At 36.8% G+C, this 26,631-nt stretch overlaps 5 protein-coding genes and 1 non-coding gene across 6 annotated transcripts; 3 read left to right on the top strand and 3 right to left on the bottom strand.

Moving 5' to 3' along the window:
- Nucleotides 1-44: 44 nt before the first annotated feature.
- On the bottom strand, nt 45-118 carry TRNAV-AAC (transfer RNA valine (anticodon AAC)). The gene has a single exon. It is a non-coding gene; the product is annotated as a tRNA-Val (tRNA).
- Nucleotides 119-437: 319 nt separating this feature from the next.
- On the top strand, nt 438-4,470 carry DPA (Transcription factor DP). Its single transcript, XM_086248126.1, has 11 exons — nt 438-490; nt 635-711; nt 849-1,067; nt 1,291-1,358; nt 1,610-1,653; nt 2,019-2,084; nt 2,198-2,338; nt 2,438-2,506; nt 2,964-3,062; nt 4,137-4,207; nt 4,290-4,470. Exons 3-11 carry the CDS (start codon nt 901-903, stop codon nt 4,468-4,470), a joined length of 906 nt encoding a protein of 301 aa, XP_086104252.1. The 5' UTR covers nt 438-490; nt 635-711; nt 849-900.
- Nucleotides 4,471-5,933: 1,463 nt separating this feature from the next.
- LOC147281660 (dof zinc finger protein DOF2.4-like) lies at nt 5,934-7,832 on the top strand. The gene is made up of 2 exons (XM_086247074.1): nt 5,934-6,115; nt 6,335-7,832. The coding sequence occupies exons 1-2, from the start codon at nt 6,065-6,067 to the stop codon at nt 7,433-7,435; spliced, it is 1,152 nt and encodes a 383-aa protein (XP_086103200.1). The 5' UTR covers nt 5,934-6,064; the 3' UTR covers nt 7,436-7,832.
- Nucleotides 7,833-15,196: 7,364 nt separating this feature from the next.
- On the bottom strand, nt 15,197-16,575 carry LOC147281659 (large ribosomal subunit protein eL36y-like). The gene is made up of 4 exons (XM_086247378.1): nt 16,470-16,575; nt 16,247-16,350; nt 15,946-16,145; nt 15,197-15,394 (listed from the first exon to the last, which is right to left on the bottom strand). Exons 2-4 carry the CDS (start codon nt 16,346-16,348, stop codon nt 15,364-15,366), a joined length of 333 nt encoding a protein of 110 aa, XP_086103504.1. The 5' UTR covers nt 16,349-16,350; nt 16,470-16,575; the 3' UTR covers nt 15,197-15,363.
- Nucleotides 16,576-18,429: 1,854 nt separating this feature from the next.
- Nucleotides 18,430-22,075, top strand: LOC147281658 (putative E3 ubiquitin-protein ligase XBAT31). The gene is made up of 8 exons (XM_086247200.1): nt 18,430-18,943; nt 19,051-19,110; nt 19,264-19,335; nt 19,454-19,575; nt 19,649-19,789; nt 19,872-19,979; nt 20,543-20,801; nt 21,162-22,075. The coding sequence occupies exons 1-8, from the start codon at nt 18,764-18,766 to the stop codon at nt 21,549-21,551; spliced, it is 1,332 nt and encodes a 443-aa protein (XP_086103326.1). The 5' UTR covers nt 18,430-18,763; the 3' UTR covers nt 21,552-22,075.
- A 565-nt stretch (nt 22,076-22,640) lies between these two features.
- On the bottom strand, nt 22,641-24,214 carry LOC147281657 (60S ribosomal protein L36). Its single transcript, XM_086247201.1, has 3 exons — nt 24,141-24,214; nt 23,813-23,965; nt 22,641-23,186 (listed from the first exon to the last, which is right to left on the bottom strand). Exons 1-3 carry the CDS (start codon nt 24,150-24,152, stop codon nt 22,686-22,688), a joined length of 666 nt encoding a protein of 221 aa, XP_086103327.1. The 5' UTR covers nt 24,153-24,214; the 3' UTR covers nt 22,641-22,685.
- Between the last annotated feature and the right edge of the window lie 2,417 nt (nt 24,215-26,631).

Genomic DNA, 26,631 nt, shown 5'->3' with positions numbered 1-26,631 from the left:
TGTAGGTTAATATAAATAAAAAAAAAAGGATTTAAAAATCACAATGGCGTCGCCCGGACTCGAACCGGAGACCTTCAGTGTGTTAGACTGACGTGATAACCAACTACACCACGACACCTATGTGCCCCCTTTTAGCCCCACTAACTATTTATTCTAACAACATAAAAGAAGTGGCCATGAAATATAGAATTTGGGTTTGGGCTAACCCCAAACTGGAGATGGGCGTAGGCAGGCCTGGTGGCCCAAACATCGAACAGGGACGGGTCCATTCGGATGGTAATTTAGACAAAGTTTTGGGGGTAATTTCATCATCATGTAATTTAGCAGTCTGCCTTGTGACCCTGTTCGTAATCGCGAAAAGCGGGAACAACTTGATCTTTATATTTTTTCATTTCCAATAAAATCTTATATGCCTTAAAGCCTGTAATACATCGCGAAGAGTCCCTATTTTTAGGGTTCCGCTTCTCCTTGAAAACAACTTGATCTTCAGGTTAGTAATATTACACTCTCTCTTTCAGTTTGCAGCCTCCATTTTTCTTTATATCTGAAATTTCACCCAAAAAATACATGGCTGTAGTATTTTATTTTATTTTTTTAAATTTTAATAATTTTTGCTTACTTTTGTTTTCTGTAGTTTTATGTTGGATGAACAATATTAGGGCTCTCATTATTCTAGAAAACTTGGCAATCTGCTAGCATTTGTGTGACAGTGTGAGTTTGGGAGCTCCTCAATTTCGTCATTCTGTGGTGTTGTTGATTTATCACTTTTGATTTGAGAAATTGCAAAGAAGTATTTTGTTTTTACTGCTCACTATAAAAACCCAGAAATGTTTTGTTTTAAATTGCAGCTTTCTACTAAGGAGATTAAGGATCACTGCCAAGTATAGCTACTTGAACAGTATGGATGGTGAGTACTCAGGGGATTCTTTTGGTGGATTCTGTCAGAAAAATTCTAGCCCAGGAAGTCCTATTTCAGCTTCAGTGGACAATGTAGCTTCTTTGGAGAGTGCCCAGAGATCAAACAATATCACTTTCCATCATAACAAAACCAGTAATGCAGCTTCCAGGTGAGTAGAAGTGGTTTATGCAATCATATGATTCCATTTTCTTTTCCATGTGTTAGCAGTTGAACTAGAACCACTGAAGCACTATGTTTCTGATAGCGTCATTTTAAGAACTTTCTCAATCAAGTATAATTGCACTGGTATGCTGCATCAAGTGGCACCTAAGGCTATTAATTTTTAATTAAATTATGTATTTTCTGAAATGTTTTTTGCTTCCTGCCAAAAGAGATGCAGCAAAGAAGAAAAGGGTTTCAAGAATAATGGGTGGAGGTCTGCGCCAGTTCAGTGTCATAGGTCAGTAATTGTTATAGACAAGTCAAAATGTTTCTTTGCTAACATCTGGTGTGTGTGCTTGTGTGTGTGTGTGTGTGAGAGAGAGAGAGAGAGAGAGAGAGAGAGAGGGAGATCTTGATCTGCTTGTTTGTTAAGTCATGCTTATATTATTTGTGCATGAGTTTGTGAAATTAAACAATCTTGGGGATGTCAAAGTGTATTATCTCTAAAACTGCGGTTAGTGACCATATAATTCTCTTTTTCTTTTTCAGTTTGTAACAAGTTGGAGAGCAAGGGAAGAACAACATATGGTGAGGTATATTTTATTTATTGTTTTAGAGTAACTATGGAGTTTGTTTGGTGAAGAAGCATTATGGGAAAAAGAAAGAGATCCTTTTTGTAGTAGTTGTTTTTGGAATCAAGTTATATATGGTTTATCTTTGCTGATAATGGTTATGGCTTCTACTTGGATCAGGATTCAGGGGGTTCAACTTGTTTATTTGTATGAAAACTATGCACTGAAGAAATCATTATTTTACAATTGTACTCTTTGCTATATTTGTGTTGAAGAACAATCCACTGTCACTGTCACAAAAACTTCAGATTTCTAAAATATATTTTCCCTTACTTGATCATTGAATGTTTAAGTACATTGTTAGTAATTTTATTGATTCTGTTCAGGTTGCAGATGAAATAATTTCAGAGTATGCTGGAATTCACAGTGAAACAGCAGCATCTTTGAGTGAGGTTCAGTTCAATTGAAACCAATAGATTACCTACATTATTTTTATTACTACTGTTATTATTATTACTACTATTGCACTCAAAGATGTTGTGAACTTGAAATTTCCACTTCTCAGTTTGATGAGAAAAACATACGAAGACGGGTATATGATGCATTAAATGTTCTTATGGCACTGGATATCATTACTAGAGATAAAAAGGAAATCCAGTGGAAGGGACTTCCAACTTCAAATATGAAGGATTTTGAAGATATTAAGGTTAGTGGATGTCACTATTTTTTATCATGTGATACATAAGCATGCTATAAAATCTTGGGAAATGGAAAAATTTGATGATTTTGTTTTTGATCCTTTCAGGCTCAGCGTGTTAACTTGATGAATAGGATTGCAAAGAAGGTGGCTGACTTGAAAGACTTAGAAGAGCAAGTAATGATATTTGACATATCTTTAGTCAGATAACTTTTATAGATCTTGGGGCATTTATTCAATTAGTTAATTATTGTGGAGTGTCTCTTGTGGTTTTAGTCTTATTCAGTCACTATAGGAATGCTTTGGTAGTATGTCTTGCATTGGAACATTAATTGTTGAAGTGCAATAACCAACGACAATTGGTGTTATTGCATTTACAGGGGTTAAAAAGAATAACAAATATAGACTTATTGGGCTATACATTAAACTTATGAAGAATTTTAAATTTGAAAGTATATAAACCACAAGCATTTCGTAATTTATATCCATATTCATATCAGTCAGGATGAAATTTGTTTGAAAATATCTATTGACATTTTTTATGCTGTTCTCCAAATGTAATGATTATATCGGCTAATCTTCTATAGTTGGTGTTTTATTTTCCTTTTTGCTATACCCTTGGGATATGATAAAGATTGCAGGTCTCCAAAATTTGGTTTTGCGCAATAAGCAGTTGCTCAAGAGTGGAAACACTCATCATGAAGGATTTTCTTTGCCATTTATACTGGTTCAGGTATATTACTTTATTATCTTCTGTTTGTTTGCTCGCATGATTATTACTAGTTGAAAGATGAAAAAAGTTGTATTGGTCTGTGTCAAATTCAAACAATCATACACTTGAAGCATGTATTTATCATGTATTTGAGTTTCAGACTTTGAGCGTAAAACTTATCTCAATCCCCACCCTAATCTTTACCACTTGAACCAATGGCCAAGAGCTACGATACATAAATTTATTTTGTCGGTGGATTAGGACAGATTGTGAACTATTTATCATTTCAGGTGATGATGCACAGCATATATACTTTTGTTTTTTGTTGATATGTTCTTCAGCTATTGTATAGACTTCATTCCTGCATGAAAATTTAAAATTGTTACAATTTATTTAGGACTGTTAAACTTTAAATTGTTCAAATTGTATTATCAATCCTACTAATCTCCAATACTAGAGTGTGTCTCGCACTCGCTAGTGTTGGGCTGAAGGTTGATCGTAACCCAGTGTTTCGGCTTGTTTCTTAGGATGAATGGGTAGAGTGGCTGAAAAATATCCTGTTTGTAACTTTTCTTAGGAGGGAAGGGGAAAATTGTGTTTTTGTCAGGCAAGTTTGGAACAAAGACGTACCCTGCTCCTACATGACTATACCACCAATCTGGCTACATGGCTATATATACCTAGGCTAATGCTGAAAGGTGGCTAGGGGGAAAAGTAAAATTTGTTTGAAAGTTAGATCTTTGAGATCTATAATTTCTCATAAAAAAAATTTGTGTATCTTGTAGAAGATAAATGTGAAATTTTATCTAGAAATAAGAAAAATTTGGTCTTTTTTTCAAAAGTTTTGTAGATTCATAAAAGCCATATGGGAAAAATCATTCTGAGTAAACAATGGTTCAATTTCCTACAACTTGTCTAAGAAAGTTTTTCACATTAAATTGAAGTAGGACAATTGTTGGTTTTACAAAAATTTAGAATCATAGTTTCCAGATTATATGTATACACAGGCTTTGCAACGTACAGTTATCTGCTCAACAGCTTGTGTACATGCGGGAGGTGCATAACCTAGTTTTTCACTTTTTGCTCTTTCTCTAGACAAGCCCTGATGCTACGGTTGAGATTGAGATTTCTGAAGACATGCGCTTGGTGCACTTCGACTTCAATAGGTACGAGTTCTTTGCCTTGCTATGGCCGAAGACTTGAATATTGTTCTGAATGATAATTTTTTTACGAACATGTCTTTGGCAGTACACCCTTCTCATTGCACGATGATGCTTACATTCTGAAGCTATTGCGGTGCTACCAACAACCGGAAACTAGAAGTGTTTCTCAGAGGTCTTCAGTTTACTCGTCTCCACGATCTGGCATTGCATCTGGAGGCAACGCACCCTTTTCCTGGAACTCTGTAACACAGACTTCAAAATTATAGTTTATGGTATAGCTACACAGGCATTAAAGAAAAAACCATGATAATTTTTATAAAAATTATAGTTTTTTGTTTCTATTTTATAGTTCTAATAGTTTGAAGGTTTCAGCAAAAGGTAACCTACCAAAGATTTGTGTTTGTTTTGTGATATCATTCCGATATGTTTCGAAAATTATATATTTTAGTTGCTTTGGTTCCTCTCTTTAGAATCATTCTATCAAGTAAAGGAAGTGAAAGCATATCCAACATCCTTTCTATTTGCTTGAATCCGTATGGAAATTTGAAATGGCCATCGGATTTTGAATGGAGGTTGAAAAGGCTATTAATTAGCATTAGCATTAGGCTTGAGAAGATAGATAAGATGTGTCACTATACTGTGGAACGACAGTATCATTAAAAAGCTTCTTCTAAAACTCGAGCCTATCTTGTCATATAGAATGTAGGTAAAATGAGATATAAGTTTATCTTGGATCTTTTTTCTAATAGATGTGTATAATTCATGTTTATACACGGCTTATACTGTTAGAATATATTATTCTACATTGGTATTGTTAAGCTTTGCGTGACAAATGCAATGTATTGGATCTTTTCATTATTGTATTGTTTTGTGAGGAATACTCTAACATTTATACATCTTTTTTGGAGGAAATAAATAATTAATAAATATTTAAAAAGCAGAAAAGCAGATATAAATAATAATATTGGAGAATGCATGAGCACGGTGCATAAGGGCGCGTGGAGGTGAGCAGTGATGGGGTGATCTAACTATATATTCCCATGCAAAAAAGAAAGCAAGGAGAGTGGGGAAGGGAACAGAGCGGACCGGGGTAAAGGCTTCATTCGGTCGGACACATCGACTGTGGGACTGTGGCAGTGGCAGTGCCACACCACCAAAGCACAAGAACAACCTTTTCTTTTCATTATCATATTCATTTTTACCATGTCCTTTTCATTAATTTATCATGCATTATCTCATATTTTAATAATATATATATCCTCATCATCATCATATCAAAATGGGTGTTGCCCCATGTACTACAGGAGATCTAAACCAAACTTAAACAAACTAACATAGTATTAATAACCCTCTCTCTCTGGCTCACACACTCACATACACAACAAACTACTTTTTCCATGCAAGATATGAGAGCCACACATCTCTTTTTCTCTCAAGCACAGCCCCCACAGTGGTCAGAGAGAGAGAGTGTGTGAGAGAGCATCAGAAAGAAGCTTATGGATTAAGAAACTGATCAGAAAACATCGCCTTCTCAAAACCCTAAAAAGCAATAAAACAAAAAGTGTAGTTTTAGTGAGAAGGAACAACAACAACAACAACAAAATTATTAGTATATAAATACATAAAAGGCCGGCCCCTTCTTTATTTTGCTCCTCATCACCCCCACCCCCACCCCCCATTCTTTCTTTCTGTCTTCCTTTCCCTCTCTCTCTCTCTCTCTCTCTCTCTCTCTCTCTCTCTCTCTCTCTCTCTCTCTGTGTCTGCAATTGTTGATGTGATTCTCCACTACTATTATCTCTAAAAACCCATCAACCTTTACAAAAGAGAGAAAGAAAGGCCAGATACAAGAGATAGAGAACCATGGTTTTTTCTTCCATTCCAGCTTATCTTGATCCAGCCAACTGGCAACAGGTGATATGATCATGCATCTACCTTAGCTTCTTCATCAATTAATTTGGTTCCCATGGTTTCTCTTTAATTTCCAAAAAAGTCGAAAAATTTCCAAAAGCCAAAATAATATTCCTATTACTTTCTTTTTACATGATCTTCTTGAATATACCAGATATGTGATTTCTGCTTTTCAATTTATGTTTTTATTTTCCTATATCCTTAAATTTTTCATTATTGCAGCAACCAACCCATCATCACTTAACCGGAAGTGGCGGCAGCAACAACAGCAATAATTCCCATCTCCTTCCGCCTCCCCCGCCCCCACCACCACCTTCACAGCCTCACAGCGGTGGCAGCGCGGGCTCGATCAGGCCCGGCTCGATGGCCGATCGAGCCCGGATGGCCAACGTCCCCATGCCGGAGGCTGCGCTAAAATGCCCGCGGTGCGATTCAACAAACACCAAGTTCTGCTACTTCAACAACTACAGCCTGACACAGCCGCGCCACTTCTGCAAGACCTGCAGAAGGTACTGGACCCGAGGCGGCGCGCTGAGGAACGTGCCGGTCGGAGGCGGCTGCCGGAGGAACAAGAGGAGCAAAGGAAGTGGCGGTACCAGCTCAAAATCCCCCGCCAGCAGCTCTGACCGGCCAACGGGGTCTGCGGGTTCCTCCGGTGCAAATATTCCCTCGAACAGCAGCACCGGAGGAAACGCGGACATGATGGGAGCAGCAGGGATGAGCTCACAAATCCCACCGCTGCGTTTCATGGCTCCTTTTACTGATCATCACTTCACAGCTGCCACCGACATGGGCTTGAGCTACGGCCTGAACTATGGCGGACTTGGAGACCCCTTGAATTTCCAGATAGGGACGAGTACCGGGTCGCTGTTGTCGGGTGGCGGGTTGGATCATCATCAGCAGCAATGGGCGCGGTTCCAGCAGCAAACGCCGTCGTTCCCGTTTTTGACAGGTGGCAGCGGCAGCTTGGATATGACGTCAGCAGCAGCAGTAACAGGAGGAGGGTTGTTTGAGAGTAGTGGTGGAGTTGTTGAGGCGGTGTCGGGTTATCAGGCCCGGCCCATGAGGCCGTCCGCGGGGCAAATGGCTTCGGTGAAAATGGAAGATCATCATCATCAGCAGCAGCAGCAGCAGCAACAACAACAACAAGAGCTGAATATGTCGAGGCAGTTGTTGGGAATGAACAATAATCCAGGTGGAAATCATGATCATCAAAATCATAATCAGTACTGGATTAATGGTGGTGGGAGCAGTGGTGCATGGACAGATCTTTCTGGGTTTAGCTCCACTACTTCCACTACTACCAATCATCATCCCCTATAAGTTTATTTTCAGTTATCATCTTCTAGCTCTTTGGTATCTCTTTCTCTCTCTCTCTCAGAATACAACCTCGCTGTGAACAAGCTTCGGGTTTTTTTTCTTAGTATGGCTTCAATTAATTTTAAACAAATTAACTTGTTAGACAAATCACAAATGAATCAATTGAGCCCCTTGAATGTGATGAAGAAATGTCAGGATGATTGGGTTTTCGATCATGATCAAGTAGCTAGCAAGAAACCCTAGAAATGGTAGGCTTTTCGTTTTAATATTTACCTCTTTTTTCTTTATGGTTCATCAGTGAGAGCTTAATTAGGCCTTTTATTTTCTTCATTTTTATTTTTTTCAAAACAAGTTGTAGAAGGCATATTGTATGAGGTAACATGTTTGTAATACCAGTGAATGTATGATCAGTTCATGGAGTTTTGAATCAGAATCGAACTTGTTTAACAAATGCTAGCTACCACTGTGTGTATGCTGATCGAATGTTCATTTTCTCTGCTAGCTGCTGGTCTGAATTGTAGTACTTGTATTACATATATGTTAATTTGCACCATCTTTCAAGTCATGATACTTATATATATATATATATATATATATCTAGCAATTGTTGCATTATGATAGAGTATTTCAATTAATTTATTTGCAGATTAACTACGTACTAGAAGCTATAGCTTACACATTCAGTTGTTGAACTTTGCCCTATTCATATTTGAACTCCATTTTGTTCCACTATGTTATCAATCTCTGCAGGGGTACGTATATTCAAAATCTACTAGACAAATTAAGTGTGTGACTTTGTTGCTCTTCAAATTGACATTTCCAGTACTGAAGTCTTTGGGATTTTAGGGCAAAGGTTTATAGTACTTCATATTATAGCTGATCAAGAGTACAATAGTAAACATGGAGGCTAGCTTTGATATTTTCTTGACTTGAATCAATACCCTCCCATTTAATAGTTCAAAAGTTCACTTCATGTCATGGATTTAGCTTAATTGCAAGCATTATTATATAATATTGACACATTTTCGGTAAAAGTTAAAAGTGCCCCTTTGTTTGAAAACAATTACTAAAAGGACTAAGCTTCCCATCTAAGGAAGTTAATTAGTAAGTGCCTGTACATGTATCCTGATTCAATTCCCTAAGGTCACCTTATGGCCGGTGACAATTTCAAATGGCCTCTTTTGGTGAAAAATTAATATATCCATCGATCTCGTCTACATCTTTTGTAGTCAAGAATATATTTCAACAACCAACAAGGTGTTGTAGCTTTTGCTTGTCTACATGATTGATTACTTTAATTAGTAATTAATTTACCCATCTGGTAATTCATTGAAAAAGAAGAATATTTAATTTCTTTAACTTCTAAAAGGTTTATGATGAAAATTAATTTTTTAAAACATCTTTAGACACACACATATACGCATATATATATGTTTGTGAATTTATTCCAGATTATCTTAAAAAGCCATAGATTTTGGCAGAATCAGCGTGTTCTTCCAATTTTGGGACAAAGTGCCATAAACTATTAATTGAGTTGTGAATTTATTCCAAACCCTGTTGCAATTGCATGGAACCCATGGATCGAAGATACTGATCAATCAGTTTCCACTTTCTTTTTGTAGTCTATATAAATTAAACTAATAAAATGGAGACACACACACATATATATATATACATATTCCACCGTGAGTTGATCGAGTGACATCCAACTCTCCAAGAAAACCAATTGTTTAATTGTAACAATATGCCTGTAATTTTGTTTTATTATGTTATGATTAATTATTATGCGCATGAACTAGGTGAGGAAGCATGTTATAATTATATATTATGATTGATAGACCCAATAATTGGAATGATACAAAGCAGTGATTCGTTAGGTAGTAATAAGTAAAGGAAATGATTTTGTAATAATATGTGAATTGTACTCCTGCTGCATATATCACAAGGGCTAACTAAGATTGAGGCCCTCGATCAGATTGTGATGATGATGATGATGATGATGCCGCGTTGATTTGGTGACTTTGGTAGTAGGGCAGGACAGAAGTCACAGAACAGGATAGGACAAGGCTCTCAAAAGACGCCAAAATGCCACTCAATTCCACACAAATTAAATTCCATTCCAAGTCATAGACAATTAGAGAGAGAGATTGGTTTTTCTACTTTCATACTCTCTCACTCTCACTCACTCACATTGACACATTGTTTGTTGTGTCGTGTGTGTGTTTCCTCGAACTTTGTTGTGGAAGAATATATGAGAGAGGGTCATAGAGAACGATTACAAATTTGCAACACTCAAGGAGTAGACAAGTATTGTGTGACCAGTTCGCAGCTTTGACGCGCGTGAGCGCGTGTTAGGTTCACGTATGTAATATACTAATATGTATGGCGAGCGCGCTAGCTGACAAAATACTGTTTTGTCAGTTTCGGGGACCTGACATGGCAGGAGGTCCCAGTTGCAGAGGACCCACACTCCCAGTGATTCGATATATCGTTGGCACGCGCGCGCTTAATCCACAGCCACCTGCTAGTTGAGTTCCAACTTGTAATTAACTTGCTACTTTTGATTTCTCATTTGCTACCATTTCTGACACATTTACTGCGTGCGCTCCAACCAACCAATACTCCTCTTCCAATTTAATCCAATCCTCAAGCCTCAAGTACTCAAACTAACACAAATTTGGCAAGGGGATTTAATTTGTTGTCCACCAAAGAAAAAGATTGAGGTTTTATCCGAGAATTGGAAGCCATTTGAATCCTCAAAGTTTTTATGATGAGATTTTCATTTATTTTTTAATCTGATCATGGGTTTATTAATATGAGCTATTAATGTTTCTCTAAAAAGCAGATTTAGAAACTAGATTGGTTTGTACACTGTTCATCATGGATTATAATATATATATATAGTGCCTTGCAGGTTAAGTATATAATGCGCCAGCCAACTTACACATAATTGCATGTAGTTGTCTTTTTAATTGCTTCTTGCTATAACTTGCTCTAGAGATTTTGCAACATTGTTGCCGAAAGTAGGACAATTAAATGTCTAGCAATACTAATTATTTTGGTATAAATATTTGGGTACTGTACTAAAAAAGAGACAACAGGTAGCAAGTGCCACAGACTTGGACCAAACCCTCAAATTGACAAGCATATTCCGCTTTCAGAAGTTGAAGAAACTTAATTTCCGGATATGATATATGTGTCAATATTAATATATAAAGTAATCTTAATTAATTTTTGTAGCCAGGAATCACTTATATTCCAAGTAGGAATAGTCAAGTTGAAGAAAGGAATCTAATGTATGCATGTATGTAGGGAAGGTGTTTGGATTTGCTTTTGCAAGAACCAAGAAAGAATAAAGCAAGCATGCATATTCAAAACTAACCGTCAAACATGAAAAATGTTCTCTCTGTATGTGTCTGAAACACTCATAGAGAATTCGACCAAAAAAAAAAAAAAAAGAAACACTCATAGAGAATCGAAATCGAGAATGATTGATTATATGTATATAGGCTCTCATACATATATGGTAATCTTGGGGTTTGGGTACTTGGGTCGGGTGTGTAGTACTCAGAGGATCGAATTGAATGATCCCAAATGGCCGATATTGAAATGTGAGCATATATTATGTCTTGTTCTCGATCGATGTCACAGACTCTGTGCCCATAAAAGTAAGGAATTGAAGAAGCTCATGATGTTGTGTACGAATTAAGAAGAGCAGTAGAATATGGAATTTTGGAGTTAGGCTCGGAAATCCAAGCCTATCTATATATTCTCATGCCAACTGATATATGGTCACATTCCACATGGGTATGTGTGACTCAGTCACTGTGAGTGAGTGACATGCGCTAGCTCACACTCACACATATACACACAGAGCTAGAGCAGAAGCAGCTTTCACTTTTAACATGTCCTTGTTATAACAACACATTGTACGTTCTCTCTCTCTCTCTCTCTCTCTCTCTCTCTCTCTCTGTGGATATTAATCCTCATGAACAGAACAGGTGGAGAAAGGTAGAAAGAGACTGAGATTCCAAGCTCTTCTCGGACCGAGACCTCACGTTATCCCACATGTTATTCATCAATTATATATGATGGACCAACACATGTATACGTATATATCCTTATTTAGATTCCCAGTACTCATTTCTAATACGAAACTTAGTTAGGTAGTTTTTTTTTTTTTTGTGGCCAAATTCAAGCAGGTAGTTTTAACGTACTCAAAATATCATGTTGTAACTTAAGAAAATATTTCACTCTATAATACTTGATATTGAGCAATATATTACTTATCATTATGAAACAATCAAGAAACAATTGTATCGTACCACACAATTCTTCATGAAATTTGCTATCTAGATTAAATGAGCCTAGCTCACAATAAGATATAATTCTGAAGGTCCCCTAATTAATATAAATTCTAGTTGGCACAACCATAATTAAGCCTTTCAGTTAGTAAAGTGAAGTTAATCAACAAATTAAGCTACACAAATTTTAAAAGCTTTTGATTATCTAACTGAAACACGTGTTCATGTATAACTAGAATTATAATCTATTGCAGATTAATGTTACATTTATATGGAATTTTTGGTTGGAAAGTTAAATCAGGGGTGCAACTTGGGTTTTGACTAAAAAACTCATGTATTATATTATATATATGAAACTCAATTTTGCTTTCCCATAGAATAGTATGTTGTCCAGCTGATTATGATCAGATTGGATCAAGATCTTAATTATACATGCAAGTTGGCAACATTTATAATTGGTCAGGTAGATCATGGACTTAATTTCTTGATTATATTCTCATCAAAAGCTAATGGGCTATTGGCCTATTGCATTATGTACGTTTAGGCTTAGTTAATTAATCTTTTGCAAAGTGCGCTCTCGTACGTGTCTAACAAAATTATTTTTGTCGTTGAAGCATATTATAATGGTGTACGTAGGAACTAGCTAGGAAGGTACCAAAGTATAATTCACGTTGCATACATGCCGATGTCGACTTCACTAATGCATATAATATAATTACATACGATGATAATCTATTTATATATGCATGCAATGGATGCTTACGTGAGAGAGCACTCAATTTGATTATCAATTTATAATTGTAGCTAGGATTGTTTCCTCGACGCTGATAAAGCTAAATTTAGTTGTATAAACAACTTCTGGGACATAATGTAGGACTCATTCCTTATTGTATTGTAGTGTAATGATATGAAAGGTTTATTTTTTTACAATTATATCTGAAAAAAATAGTCAAATTAGAAAAAGTTTAACTATTCGAGAGTACCATCAGGATAATTACAACGTTTATTAGAAACTATATTTGTCTATCAATTTATTTGATTATAAATATATAAGTAAATTGTTTCCGATATATTTAGTTAATATAATTTTTGTAAAAAAGTATTGGACTACATTGTAAAGTCAATTAACCTCACAATGTGTTCCTTATTGAGTAGAAACCCTGTGTTTAGGTCTAGGAAACTTAGAACACAATTAATTAAGAAGCAAGTTATTGATTCGATTAGTTTAGTTTAGTAATTAATTGGAAGGCTATATATCATATAAACTAAAAAAGCGAAAGGGGGGATTATTCTTATGAATGTTGTTGGTCCAAGGGCGCGGAGAAAACTCTCTGACAAGTCAAAAAGTGGACCCCCATATTCATATTCCTGCCCCACACAATTCCATATCGATATTCAACTCAATGAGTAGTCCACCTTATAGGGGAAAATAAAGCAAAATTGCATGATTCTCCATATTAAGTTGGCTTGTTATGTTCCTTTCTGTTGGGCCCGTGCCTTTTACAATCTCTTGCCCTTAACATTACTTTCGATCCGACCCAAAAGCGAAAAACGAAAGCTCCAAATAGAAAACGTTGTTTCAGCCACGTCCACTTTGAGCCATGGGTTGGGTTCATTCACATAATGGTCCCATCCACCGGAATCAAACCCAACTAAGGAGTTCTAGTTAAATGCATGAATTTAATAGGTACATACGTACATTCAACATCCTTAAAATTTTGATATTTTTCAGTTGTACACTTGTGCCTCTCTGGGTGTGCTGATAAAAAGTTTAGAAAAGCTTTTTAGGAAACAGTCATAATCAGCACCTCTATCTCAAAATAGGACCAAAAAAAAAAAAACAATTTTTCCATTACTAGTGTATATAGCTTATGTGTCGATAACGGCCATAGCTAAGCAGCCATGACTTCTTTCTTCCAAATCATCAAAAGATGGGATTATTTCTTCCACATCAGGAACTTTCAAAGGAGGGAAAAGTAAATTTTAAAGCAATTCGCAGATTATGGAGTCGACTGGCGGCTTCAATCATGCAATTAGTCTCTACGACGGAAAATGAGATGTACTTGGATTGATGATTCGCCTCCATCGCTGTAGTGGCACTATCTCTAGGGCTGTAAATCGGCTCGATACAGCTCGAGTTCGTATCGAGTTCGGCTCGAGCTTGGTTCGTTTAAGCTCGGCTCGAAAACAAACAAGCCAAGCCGAAGCTCGCTCGTTTAAGAAACAAGCCAAGCTTGAGCTTTAGTATGTTCGGCTCGAAAAGCTCGTGAGCCGCTCGTATTTTCTAGTTTATATGTTTGATATCTCATTTTTCATAGCTTATATGAGGACTTGCTATTTTTATTTCCTACTTTATTTTTGTAATGTTTGGTTATAAGACTTCTACTATCTTACGTCTCTTTTTTAATGAGAATTTTTGCAAAAGTTATAAGTTATCAATGTTTAGATAGAATTATTTGGTACAGTTGTATTTCATGGAAACCATATTCATCTATATAGTGTTTTAAAGAAGTCTTTGGTGCCTATCTAATTTAATTAACAATATATATTAACTTTAAGTTTAAAATTAACATATTATAATACTTTCAAGAAGAAAATGTTCAATAGAAATTAATATTTTTAAAAAATAGTAGTTAATAAAATATTTTCGATAAAATTATGTTAAAAAGCTCGATACAGCTCGAGTTCGTATCGGGTTCGATTTTTTTTTAGCTCGTTCGAGCTCGGCTCGTATAAGAAACAAGCCAAGCCAAGCTCAAGCTCGAAAAATTTAAAACAAGCCAAGCCTGAGCACGGTGGTATTCGGCTTGGCTCGGCTCGTTTACACCCCTAACTATCTCTTTCTATAAGATGATGTTGATTAGCACTATTGTAACATTATTACACTAACATCACAGTTCTTTATGCAATTTGCTCAAGACCGTATTCAATGCAAGGGGAGGGACAATGATGCCCACATAAACAATGGAAGATTGCTTAGTTACCAAGGTGTTAACAAGAACAACCCTATTCTTTTGTATTATGGAGAGCCTAAGCCCCATGAAGACGAAGAATAGCACTACTATCGCATAAAAAAAACTTACCTACCTAACCCACACTTTAATAACCCATTTATTAACAAAGCCGCAAGTGGACCTTGTGCAAGAGACCAGCAACCCATCTCTAATGGGAGGCAAACAGCTGGCCTCTGGCAACAGTGCCAACCATAGCCTTAATCATCTCTATTAGTAAAACAAAACCAATCCAAAAATTGAGAGAAACGGCATTCTGTGCTTGCAAATTATTTGTAAACCTAACCAATCACAAGTTTAATGACCCTTACATTTTGCAAAAGCAATATCAATATCAATTATCAGCCGCTAGAAAAGGTATGTGACCATAATTCAACTATCAAAGTTCAATGTGAATCACTGCAGTGCCAAATAATATCCAAAGAATCATAATTCAGACACCAAACAGAGAATCCAAGGAACAAATATCCAGTGCATTGAAAATGAAAAGGTCTCAAAACATTCAAAATTACAGAGTTCGTACACCCTCTAAAATTTCTTAACAAAATCCATAACAAAAACTATTACTTTAACTGAACTACATTCCATAGAAACAGCTTCCATATGCTTCAACTTCTTACTTCTTTTTCTCAGACACACCACCAGATCTGCACATTGACAATGCCAAAAACCACACAAGGCGCAGAGTAAAACAAAAACGAAAATCCTCACATAGGCCAACGTAAAAATGGATGAATGAGCTCCCCACAAACTATTTACTAACACAAGTTGGTATTTAACTTAAATGGTTTACATTTTACAAATGAAATCACAAACAGATTACCAAAAAAATTAAAGCTGAAAGATCAAACCACCAGAAGAGCAATTTACTTTGAATGTTGAAATATGGTTCTCCGAAAGGACTTAAAGGCCAATAAACGCCCTCTATTGTAAACAAATGCGCAACTAGAGGTTAAGCATGCAGATGTGTAGTTAAGTACTCCAATTTGGATTATAAATGCTCAACTCAAGTGGGCTTTAGTCCATTTCCACACATTTGTTTAACATATGCACAAAAATAAGCAATCATAGATTGAGTGCTCATCAAACACTCATGCACGAATACTAACAGCCTTAAAGTGACTATTACTCTCAAACAACCTAAGTAACCAGATTCCAAAGAACTCAGAGGGCCATAAGGATAGAAAGAAAGTCTCACCTCATCTTGCGGAGAACATTGGACATCTCCTCTCTCTTCTTCTTGGCCCTCTTGTGGGTACCCAACTTTCTCTTAGCCACCTTAAGAGCACGCTTGTCCTTCCCCACTTTCAAAAGCTCAGTAATCCTCTTCTCATATGGAGCAAAACCCGCAACTTCCCTGATCAGGTTCCTCACGAAGTGCACCCTCTTGCTGGTTTTCTTCATAAACAAAACCCACCAAGCATAAAAATTACAATACTATTCGCACAAATTCACACTAAAACAATCCCAGAAAAAAAACACGAAAAAAAAAAAAGTACCCCTTTTCGGTCAGAAGGGCGAGGAGCCAATTCACGCTTGGTAACGACATGGCCTTTGTTCAATCCAACGAATATACCACTCTTGGGCTGCGCCGGAGCCATTTCTGCAAGTAGGGTTACAAATATTCAACAAAATCGATTAATATGAAGCTCGCGTACACAAATAAGAAAAACAGAGGAGGCTAAGTAAGTAACTACTGGGAAATTTTATTGAGACTGGTACCTTTGATATTGCTCGGAACAAACCCTAGATCTTGGGGTTAAGAGAGGGGCGGCTCCGATAGTGTTCACAGAAACTAAAACCCTAATGCCGCAGTGCCTTATATACTGCGTGATCACTATAGTTAATCGGAGGACGATGTGGGTTTGGAAACCTTTTTGGCCCATATCCGTCAGGTTTTGCATTACGGGCTGAACCAGCTGTTTGGGCCTTCTTTTTACTTTTCTTGGCTATCTCTGGACCCGAGAAACTGTTGGGGCAAGTCTGGTGGGTTGATGGCTGTTGATACTTGGGCTTTAGCCCAGCTAATGGGAATTCTTGACCACTCATGACTTGACTTTTTTTTTTTTTTTTTTTTTTTTCTGTCTTTTTGAATAATAAGAAAGACTCTTTCGGCTCACTCCTTAGCCCTTATCGAGATAAGGTTTTAGGGTAGGGCTTGGACAAGGACAAAACCACTATTTGAAAATGGGATGAAATGGACTTTTCGGACTTGTCTGGTTCGCAGAATGAGTTTTTTGAGAATTTTATACACATGTCATTTTCATATTTAGTGGTACAATAAAAAAGAATGAAAATTTAATGTTTAAAATTATATTCTTAATTTTAGTGGAAATAATTTTGTAATAACTGCCCACAATAAATGCTGTCACAAGTAATAGGAATAACAAATCCAAAGGTGTTTAAGGGTTTCAAATTCCACTTTCATGGAGTTGTAAAAGGTAACATATTCTTATAAGTGTATCAAACATGAGAATGAAATTTCATACTTATTCGCAAACTTTAAATTTATAAATTAAACGGATCATAGTTAATGGTGAGGACCAAGGATTTAGAGCAATGACTGGGTCTTAAGAATGAGAATAAATGAGTTGTAGTTGAAAACTGGAATTGGCGGTTATTTTCAAGGTTAGAAACGTAACCAATTAATTTTTTCTTTTGTGAGTCAGGCTAGGCTCTAATCTATTCATTCTCACAACTAATTTAGTCTTTGAGGGTGGATACATATAATTACTTATAAATCATCCGTATTAATTTTAAATATTTGCATTATTTGTAAACCGCATGTAGCTCAAATAATACGTATAGTCTAGTCTGATGGTGATTGCATGCATCAGGATTTATGAACCCGTTAAAGCTGGTGACCAGTCTCTTCAGTCTTCACGCAGACAAGAGTGCAAATATTCGAGCATCTAGCCGTACAAGGTAAGCTAACGCTAAATACAATCCGTCTACCCAAGAAGAATGGAAATACCTACTAAATTCAATTAATCCAATGAGCATCTTTCAGGCATTCGGCCAAAAAGAAAAGAACTTTCCCACCCTCCTCTTTTTTTTGTTGTGTGTTTAAATATCTAAATGTATATGCTGTTATTTAATGTTGGTCCTTTCAGAGCTGTAGATAGTTGACCAACGATTGGAAAAAGATAAAAGCAGGCTCGGTTGGCAACCAGAATGGAAGCAACAAGTATGAAGAAGAGGTCTAAAAGAAGAAAAGTCATCGTCAGCCAACAAAAAAACAAAAAGGAAAAACAAAAGTTGATCATTCAAATTCTCTTGATATACATAATATCTATATATATATATATATATCAAATTTTTAACTACCTGATGTAAAAGCAAAAATCCTAACAATTTGTTTTTAAACTACCAAATTTGTGGCTGCTTTCTGTTTTCCACATTTTGCTGCTGTCAATTATATACCAAACTTGCTTTTCTAAAACGCAAAGGGGGTGATTGGTGAACAAGATTACATTACCTTCAAAATAAAAAATAAAATCACTTTAATTTTAATATATTAAAGAAGATAGTAAGATACTTGATTGGATGGATATATCAACGGTCCTGAATGATTTAGTAAACGCGTGGAAAATTAACGTGTAACTGTAAACCCATGTATGAAAGTAAGACTTAACTGGTCTAGGACCAAATAAATAAATGAAGAAAATAAAAAAGCCATCGATGGATTAGACATTAGACATATAAAATCTAAATTGCCCGAAAGAATATCTGACAGTTGCCCGGAGTCTGACATAAAAGAGGAGTAAAAGCAAGGAGTCAAGGACGCAGGGTCAAGCTGCCCGAAATCTCGGCGGTCAGCAGGTCCGAACTCCGAGGCAAACTCAACTCCCAGTACATAGATTGCCTATTGACATCAACATTCATCGTTGCCAGTAGAGCCACCACCACCACTAATACAGTGGCAGCTCAACATCGCCATTGGAAGGTGGCGCGTGGGGAACAGGTCTCGGACTCTCGGGCCACTTTTCAATGCGATAATTGGGCTCTGGAGAGAAATGGGTCAGGGACTGAGTTGCAGAGAGCCCCATCAAAATGGTATCTTTGGAGCTGTTGAAAATGGGGACTTGGAGCTCCTTCAGGCTATGGTGGAAGCAGACCCAGGTGTTCTGGAGCAGACCCAAGGGCATGGGAGGCTGTCTGCGATGCATGTAGCTGCTGCAAATGGTCAGATCGAGGTGGGTTTTGTTTTTTTTTTTTTTTTTTCTTGATTGGTTTTGATGGATTCTTTGATGGACTTAGATGGGATTTTGTTTGTGGTGCTTGGCCTGATGATAATATGTAGGTGCTTTGTATGCTTTTGGATCGGTCTGTGAATCCGGATGTAGTGAATCGCCATAAACAGGTGAATGTGGATTCTGTTTTTTGATGCTTTTTTGTCAATCAAGAATAGTTTTTTGCATGCTTTTGATTGGATTTGCTTTACTTTGAATTTTATTGTTTTATCTTCTTCTTTTCTCATGTGCTTTGAACTTTTTTCTGTGTGATCGGTTTACAGACCCCGTTAATGTTGGCTGCAATGAATGGGCATATCACTTGTGTGCAAAAGCTTATCCAAGCAGGAGCAAATGTATGCTTTTTTTTTTTTTTTTTCTTTTGGTGAAGTATGGCAATTATTTTCTTGGTTCAATTTGTACTTGAACCAGTAATCAGATGCTGATCATGTGTGTTCTGGGTATAATTTTTAGATATTGATGTTTGATTCCCTGAACGGAAGAACCTGCTTGCATTATGCTGCATATTATGGTCATTCAGACTGCCTGCAAGCCATTCTTTCCGCTGCTCATTCCACCCCTGTTGCAAATTCTTGGTTAGTCTCTCTCTCTCTCTCTCTCTCTCTCTCTAATGATTCCTGTTTAATTTACACTGTATGGCATTGGCAGGGGATTTGCAAGATTTGTGAACATTAGAGATGGAGGTGGGGCAACCCCATTGCATTTAGCAGCCCGTCAAAGACGGCCAGATTGTGTTCATGTCCTTTTAGACAATGGGGCTCTTGTTTGTGCTTCAACTGGTGGATACGGGTAATTTGTTTATTAACTTTACTGATGTTGTAGCTATAAAGTGATAATTTGAGAATTAGACTGATAGAAGTGCCATCTGCAGGTACCCTGGAAGCACACCACTTCATTTAGCTGCCCGTGGTGGTTCTTTAGATTGTGTTCGAGAGTTGCTTGCTTGGGGAGCAGATCGGCTTCAATTAGACCCATCTGGGTAACCTTCTTTAATTAGCTTGTGTGAATGTTGCTTCTGTAATAAATTATGCATCTTTTCAAGTTTGAAATACTACGAGTTCCGCTTAAAACATAGTAATAAATACTATAAGGTCCATATTAGTCAATAAAGTTGAGTTCTGTTTGCTTATGAATCATTGCTTTCCAAAGTACCAATATTTTCCTGATTAGGAATGACTCATTTTTAATTCCTTAATTCCCTATTGCAGTCAGCTAGATTGGTATTTCGGAAGAACTCGATGTAGAATTGATATATGAATGCAAACCTCTAGGAAAAGGCTTTCCTATGCCTGATTTTTCTACATTGGAAAATTATTTAAGCATTGTCTGTATGAGCACGTCATTAAAATTGTGGGGTGACTCTGAGGGGATGTGATTTTGTTCATTTACAGTTAGCATCATAATTATCAGCAATGAATGGAGCCTATAGCCCCACAAGTCTTCCATCCTTAAATTATTTTAGTGTTCGGCTTTAGGTATAGGTTGGACAGTAGATTATTTAGATATGTTGTCGTAACATTTAAAGAATAATTATCTCTGCAGGAGAATACCGTACATGGTTGCTCTGAAGTACAAACATCAAGCTTGTGCAGCCATACTGAACCCCTCATCAGCAGAGCCTCTTGTCTGGCCATCACCTTTGAAGTTCATCAGCGAGCTTAATCCAGAGGCTAAAGCTTTGTTAGAGAGAGCGTTAATAGAATCAAACATGGAGAGGGAGAAAGCTATCTTGAAGGAGACAGTATACTCACTTCCATCTCCTTTGCATTCAGATGAAGAGACTGATGATAATGCCTCTGAGGTAAATGTGCCTTCTATGTTGCTTACATTTTCATATTGGTTGTCTATAGGATTGGCTCAATAGAAAGGATTTAAAATATCTACTGGAAAAGAATTTTCAAATGAGCACACTTACCATCTCATGCCCTATTTTCTGACAGTGGAAAATCTGAGAAGAATTGATCTGTTTTGTATGTTCTTATCTTGTCTAAAATGTGTAGAAACACATTGTTGTCACCATTTAGTTGGTCGTAATGACATTATGTCTTTTACTAGTATTGAAGTGCTTCTCTGCACAGATGCTATGAAACCTTTAGTAGAGCTAAATTTCTCGGGCAATGTATGTACCTTTCTTATTCACTGGTGAAATTATATCAAACAGGTTAGCGATGTGGACCTATGCTGCATATGCTTTGACCAGTTATGCACAATTGAGGTCGGACCATGTGGTCATCAAATGTGTGCACATTGCACCCTTGCTCTATGCTGCCATAAGAAGCCTGATCCATCAACTACTACCACTACGGTCCCAGTTTGCCCCTTTTGCCGAAGCAGCATTACTCAACTAGTTGTTGCCAATATCAAGGCCAACAACAATGATGTGGAGCCAGAAATGAGTCCCTCAAAGCCGAGGAGATCAAGAAAGTCTAATGTCAGTGAAGGCAGCAGTAGCTTCAAGGGGTTGTCACCTATGAGCTCATTTGGAAGGATGGGTGGTCGCAATTCTGGAAGGATAGCTGCTGAATGCAATGAGGGGATCCATAAGCCTTGATAAGTGTAGCTGTGGATCTGTTCTCTCTTTGAACCAGTTGATACTTGATAGTCCAGCAGACGAAGCTACCTGTCTTGGATTTGCCTGGGGAGCGGGACCCTCACCAGTATATGTTTCCAATTCGACTCTTGGAGGTCTTTTGCTAAGAGCATATGAGAATGTAGATGTCCTTCAGCACAGTGGGTCTGCAGGTTTGTTTCTTCGAGTCTTATTTAGTCTGCTTTTCTTTAAATTAAAGAAGCAGCAAAACTTTCAAGGGTTCGTCTCCCAAATATAAATACAATTCTATATTAAAAAAAAAAATAATCAATTGCCTTTCCGTTTCTCATGGAAGGAAAGAGAGGACTCTTTTTTGTTATCTGTTCTTTCTAGTCCTTTTTGCCTCATTCACTGAAGTATGATTCTTAATTTTGTATGGAAAGATCAAGTCCGACCTCCTTCAGTGGAAGCTTAACTGGAAATTTACAATGTCATGCAACAACTGTATGATATATTGGTTCTAAATTCCAAGCCATCTTTTGCCATGAATCAACAATTTGAAGTACCTTTTTTTTTGTGCATTCTATTTCTGGTTTTGGAAAGTAAGAAGCCCCCTTCACATCTCTGCGTCTGCAAAGAATTGTCATGTTAAAACAGGCATTTTCATGGGCTTAAGCTGCAATTTTCTTTTGCAATCTTTTATATATCAAAAACCATAACCCCCACAGACCACAGGAGCATGAGTTGCATGACATGGCGATAATTAGGCAGATATGCATGTAGAACTCAGTTGCCCTCATTCTCTCCCTAACCCAAGAACATGTGAAAGTGTGAAAACTGACACACACACACACACCATTACCACAAAGTGGACTTGGGCAGCATTTAGTAATCAAGAATCATTTGGTCCACACACCCTTAATTAGAGAGCTATTTCAGATTTCAATAATATAGTATACCTCAAAAGACTATATTAAGTTATTAACTGACATAGTGACATGAGTTCAAGGGCAAAGTTACATAACAACCTACTCTCTAAGACCCCCAAATAATAAGATAAATTCTTCATTAATGAGTGAGTTTGTGAAAGTCTCCTCTTGCAACAATATATGCAATCTGAATCTTAATATATAAACAAATACCAATGAGGGGTCATCATTTATTGAGTTGTCCACAAAAACATGAAGACAGTAATGGAGTTCCGAATCCATTGCCATATTCTAATACTTCTCTGCTGGACCTTGTTCCACCATCTCCACTCTCTGAACCACTTGACTCATGACCAGCTGCTACAACTTCACCACCCACAAACAGAGTGTTGTCATCTGAAACTGGCACAGCCGGTGAGAAATCATCAGGCCCGTATTCGATTGGACGGCCATGATTGATCATTCTGTTGTTAATGTTGGCACTTGCTCTCCTTTCTGCCTCAAGAAAGTGACCTAGGGATGGAGTATTGTCACTCACACTCACAGTGTCTGTGGTTAGCGTGGAGCACAGTGAAAACAACCAAGGCTTGGATTTGTGGTTCTTTTTGTCTTTCGAGGTTTCTACTGTCCTTCCTCTTGTTGATCTTCGGGAGAGGTTTAAAATGCCAGAAACACCAATGAGGCTCCCCAGTGTGATGCTCTTGTCATGGAAGAAAGAACCAGTGGACTGAAACCAGTTGCACATATGATTTTTACATGAAAGACCAGACCATGAACACAAAATAAATTAATGTAAAGGAAGCTCCATATATAGATCATAGTTTAATATAAAAAGGACGAGACTAATGTAAATTAATAGAGTCAAACCCCATGATGGTCTTCCACGTGAAAGAGTGAAAATGGGTTCATTCAACTTCAATTAGGCATGACTCAAAAAATAGGCATCTCAGTCTCCAATTCACTATAATGCTCTTTTTAGCTACAGGGATTTCCATTTAAAATGACCATTTCTATAGAAGTCCACATCTATAATTCCAAGTACCTGAATTATCATGTGTTTTACTTTTTGAGATGCCCATTGTTGTAATTCTGGAAACAAAATATATAACTTATCATAGGTTATACACATTTCCAATAGGAAATACATGGCGTACATTTTGAAAGATTCTATTTCAAAAAGACTAAAAATAACAGATTGCTAACAGAGATGTCAGAGAAATCATGGAGGATGAGTACCCAAAAAGCATAGAAGCATAAAAACAGAGTAGCAAGATGGGTTTCTTTATGTATTTTATTATACTGCTAATGTTTCTATCTAGCTGATTCCATTACAGACAATCTATACATACTGACCTCTGTATCAAGATCTGAAGAAGAAACAGTGGAGGAGGTGGGAGAGGCAGTGACCAAAGTGCTGAATGAAGCCGCCGATCCAGAGAAATCCTGGTTTCTCATGAACCCAACTCTTGCAGTCAGTGGTCGCAATCCCAAAGGCCACCCTTCATCCTACACTCAAAACAAGAATAGATAGATAGATATATAGATGGGTTTTCTACTTCAACTCAAAACAGAGACCTCCTCATGCTCCCAATGACTTGAAAATTAAAACCCAGATATATAATGGCACTTAATGTGTGTGTGTGTGTGTGTGTGTGTGAGAGAGAGAGAAAGAGAGAGGTACCTGATGAGCCATGATTCTCTTCCTCCCTATTATCTAGGAAACTGGGGCAAATGGCGTGGTCACCTCACATAAAGAACTGTCATTTCCAACAACATGCTCTACTCTAAATGAGAATGTACAGAAAACCAAAATTAAAGAATTGGGGTTAGTAGGAAAAGATGGGTTCAGTCATTCAAAGTCAAACAAGAAAGAAAAGAGAATCAGAGATAGTAGTAAAGTCCAAATAGACGAGTTGGACGAGAAAGACTGCTCCAAAAGCTTGCTGGGAAACGGCATTGCCTCTTTAATGCACAAAAGACTCACAGGAAACACAGACTGAGACATAGATGGAGTGAGAGTGACGTCTTACCGTTTCGTGAAAGTATACACTGGTTTTGCAGACAGAATAGCTGGTCCGAAGAAGAAGGGAGAGAAAATAAAATTTGTACGAGAGTCAGAGAAAGAAAGCACGGCACAACAGAGAGGGCTGGGGGCCAGAAGAAGACCACTCTTTATATCTTGCAAAAGACCATGTTACCCCCCACCTTTAAATGCCTTTAAATGGTTGGTTGCTCCCATTTATCAGAGTTCATACCTCTTGTTAAAACGTCTGCTAAAGATTTGGTTACAAAAAGAAGAAGAAGAGAACTTTGGTTATACATACTCCATACTCATCATAATTTATAAGATAATTCTTGTGAAAGTTGTTAAACAGAAAATATCACTCTAAATAGTTATAGAAATATGTCAGCATAATGCTAAAGAGTCGATAATTTGAATTACGTAATTAAACGGTTAATCATTTGAATTGTGTAATTAAAATGTCAGTCATTTTAGATTGTGTAATCAAACTGTCAGTCATCTAGATTGTATAATTAAGAGAATGGATATAGTTCTTTGCAAGATTTTGCTAATTTGCTGGCAAATTTGAGACTCTAAAAATAATCTCATTTTTAGACAAATTAAGCCTCACCCTACTAAAGTTCTTCGTGTTGCAGCCCACTTGGGGTCCAAGCTATTGGCAGGGTAGTCCCTCTTCCACTTTGAGTGGCAATTTGCAGAGTCCTCAAATAAAATGGGAGGCACCTGACCCTACTTAAATTTGTTAAATTAAACTTTGATGGTTATGTGAGGAATAACAATGCAGCTTCAAGTTTTGTTATTCGAAATTCAGATGATGATCCTCTTATGGCTAGTGCTAAGAATTTGGGCTCCTCCAACGTGTTGCTGCCTGGTGAAGGTCAAGCTCTAAAGGATGGTCTTCTTAATGCTCTTCGTGTTGGTTAATTACATCATAATTTATGTTGAAGGAGACTCCAAGTTACTCATTGATTGTATTCTTGGACATTGTTTAATTCCTTGACGAATTCGTACCATTGTTAAAGATATTCATCAGTTGGCAGCTTCCTTAATTATGAGAGTTAGCGAAAAGAGAGCACGACTGCCCTACTGAAGAATCAAGAGAGAGAGAGAGAAGAACCATAAGAAGGCGACCTCTTTATATCTAGGGTAATTTTTGTGAAAGTTTTTGTATAGCAAACATCACTCTAAATAGTTATAGAAATGTGTCAACATAATGTTCAACGGTCGATCATTTGGATTGCGTAATTAAACGGTCAATCATTTTTTATTATGTAATTAAATGGTCAGTCATTTGAATTGCGTAATAAAGAGAATGGATTTGAATTTTGACATAAAGCTTTATATCGACAGCAAGAATTTTATAAATGCTAAATTAATTGTGTTTGAAATTACACCTAGCAAAATTGCACACAACCCATTAACACAACATGATTCACACAAAAATTTTCGTGTTCGGGTTGAGACTAATTGTGTCGTGTTTTGGATTGTGTTGACTTGTTAAGCTAATAGGTTGTTTTCGGGTCAACTCGCGAAACCCGTTTGGAATGTTAAGACTTAAGAACATGGGTATTTTATAATTTAGTAATTTGTTGATTTATTCATTTATTTTTTTAGTTGAAAAATTATAGTTTATTTATTTTTGTAAGGGTTGAAACGGGCGTTTATGTGTGAAATGGGTATGGCAAGTTGGACGAGTCAACCAACATCCAATATGTGAATTTGAGTAATAGTCTCAATGAGTGAAATGAGTCATGTCATCTTCATCTATTATTTTTCGTTTAGTGTCCATGTTGAAATTTTTTCACCCGTTAGCTTAATGGGTCATGTTCAGGTTGAGTCATTTTCTACACAACACGACACAAACCCGTAAAAATATGACCTGTTATTAGGTCTATTTGAAATGATTTTATATATCAACTAGTTGATATAGTAGTATTTTTCTCCACAATATTGATATCGATCCTATATTTGAATCTCTCATCCCCCGATAAAAAAAAATTGACTATATACAATTTATCGCAAAGAAAGAAATGACCATATACAATGTAGTAATGTGATTTTAAACTTTAAATAATTAGGTACAATAAATAATTTGGAAATTGTGTATAAAACTATTAAATACAACAATACAATACAATGTAATACAATT

This window comes from Dryas octopetala, chromosome 6 (genome assembly GCF_963921425.1).
Source record: "Dryas octopetala chromosome 6, drDryOcto1.1, whole genome shotgun sequence".
Lineage (NCBI taxonomy): Eukaryota > Viridiplantae > Streptophyta > Magnoliopsida > Rosales > Rosaceae > Dryas > Dryas octopetala.
Note: the sequence above shows the minus strand (reverse complement) of the source record. Positions and strands in the feature narration are given on the sequence as shown.

Excerpts from the sequence above, each read along its gene's own strand:
- LOC147281660 (XM_086247074.1), top strand. The coding sequence starts at position 6,065 with ATGGTTTTTTCTTCCATTCCAGCTTATCTTGATCCAGCCAACTGGCAA. Across the intron at positions 6,116-6,334 it reads ATCCAGCCAACTGGCAACAG|CAACCAACCCATCATCACTT; the intron begins GTGATATGATCA and ends TCATTATTGCAG.
- LOC147281658 (XM_086247200.1), top strand. The coding sequence starts at position 18,764 with ATGGGTCAGGGACTGAGTTGCAGAGAGCCCCATCAAAATGGTATCTTT. Across the intron at positions 18,944-19,050 it reads CTGCAAATGGTCAGATCGAG|GTGCTTTGTATGCTTTTGGA; the intron begins GTGGGTTTTGTT and ends GATAATATGTAG. Across the intron at positions 19,980-20,542 it reads CTTCAATTAGACCCATCTGG|GAGAATACCGTACATGGTTG; the intron begins GTAACCTTCTTT and ends TTATCTCTGCAG.
- LOC147281659 (XM_086247378.1), bottom strand. The coding sequence starts at position 16,348 with ATGGCTCCGGCGCAGCCCAAGAGTGGTATATTCGTTGGATTGAACAAA. Across the intron at positions 16,146-16,246 it reads GCCCTTCTGACCGAAAAGGG|AAAACCAGCAAGAGGGTGCA; the intron begins GTACTTTTTTTT and ends TTGTTTATGAAG. Across the intron at positions 15,395-15,945 it reads AATGTTCTCCGCAAGATGAG|ATCTGGTGGTGTGTCTGAGA; the intron begins GTGAGACTTTCT and ends GTCAATGTGCAG.
- DPA (XM_086248126.1), top strand. The coding sequence starts at position 901 with ATGGATGGTGAGTACTCAGGGGATTCTTTTGGTGGATTCTGTCAGAAA. Across the intron at positions 2,339-2,437 it reads AGGATTTTGAAGATATTAAG|GCTCAGCGTGTTAACTTGAT; the intron begins GTTAGTGGATGT and ends TGATCCTTTCAG. Across the intron at positions 3,063-4,136 it reads TGCCATTTATACTGGTTCAG|ACAAGCCCTGATGCTACGGT; the intron begins GTATATTACTTT and ends CTCTTTCTCTAG.
- LOC147281657 (XM_086247201.1), bottom strand. Across the intron at positions 23,187-23,812 it reads CTTCAGATCTTGATACAGAG|TCCACTGGTTCTTTCTTCCA; the intron begins GTCAGTATGTAT and ends AACTGGTTTCAG.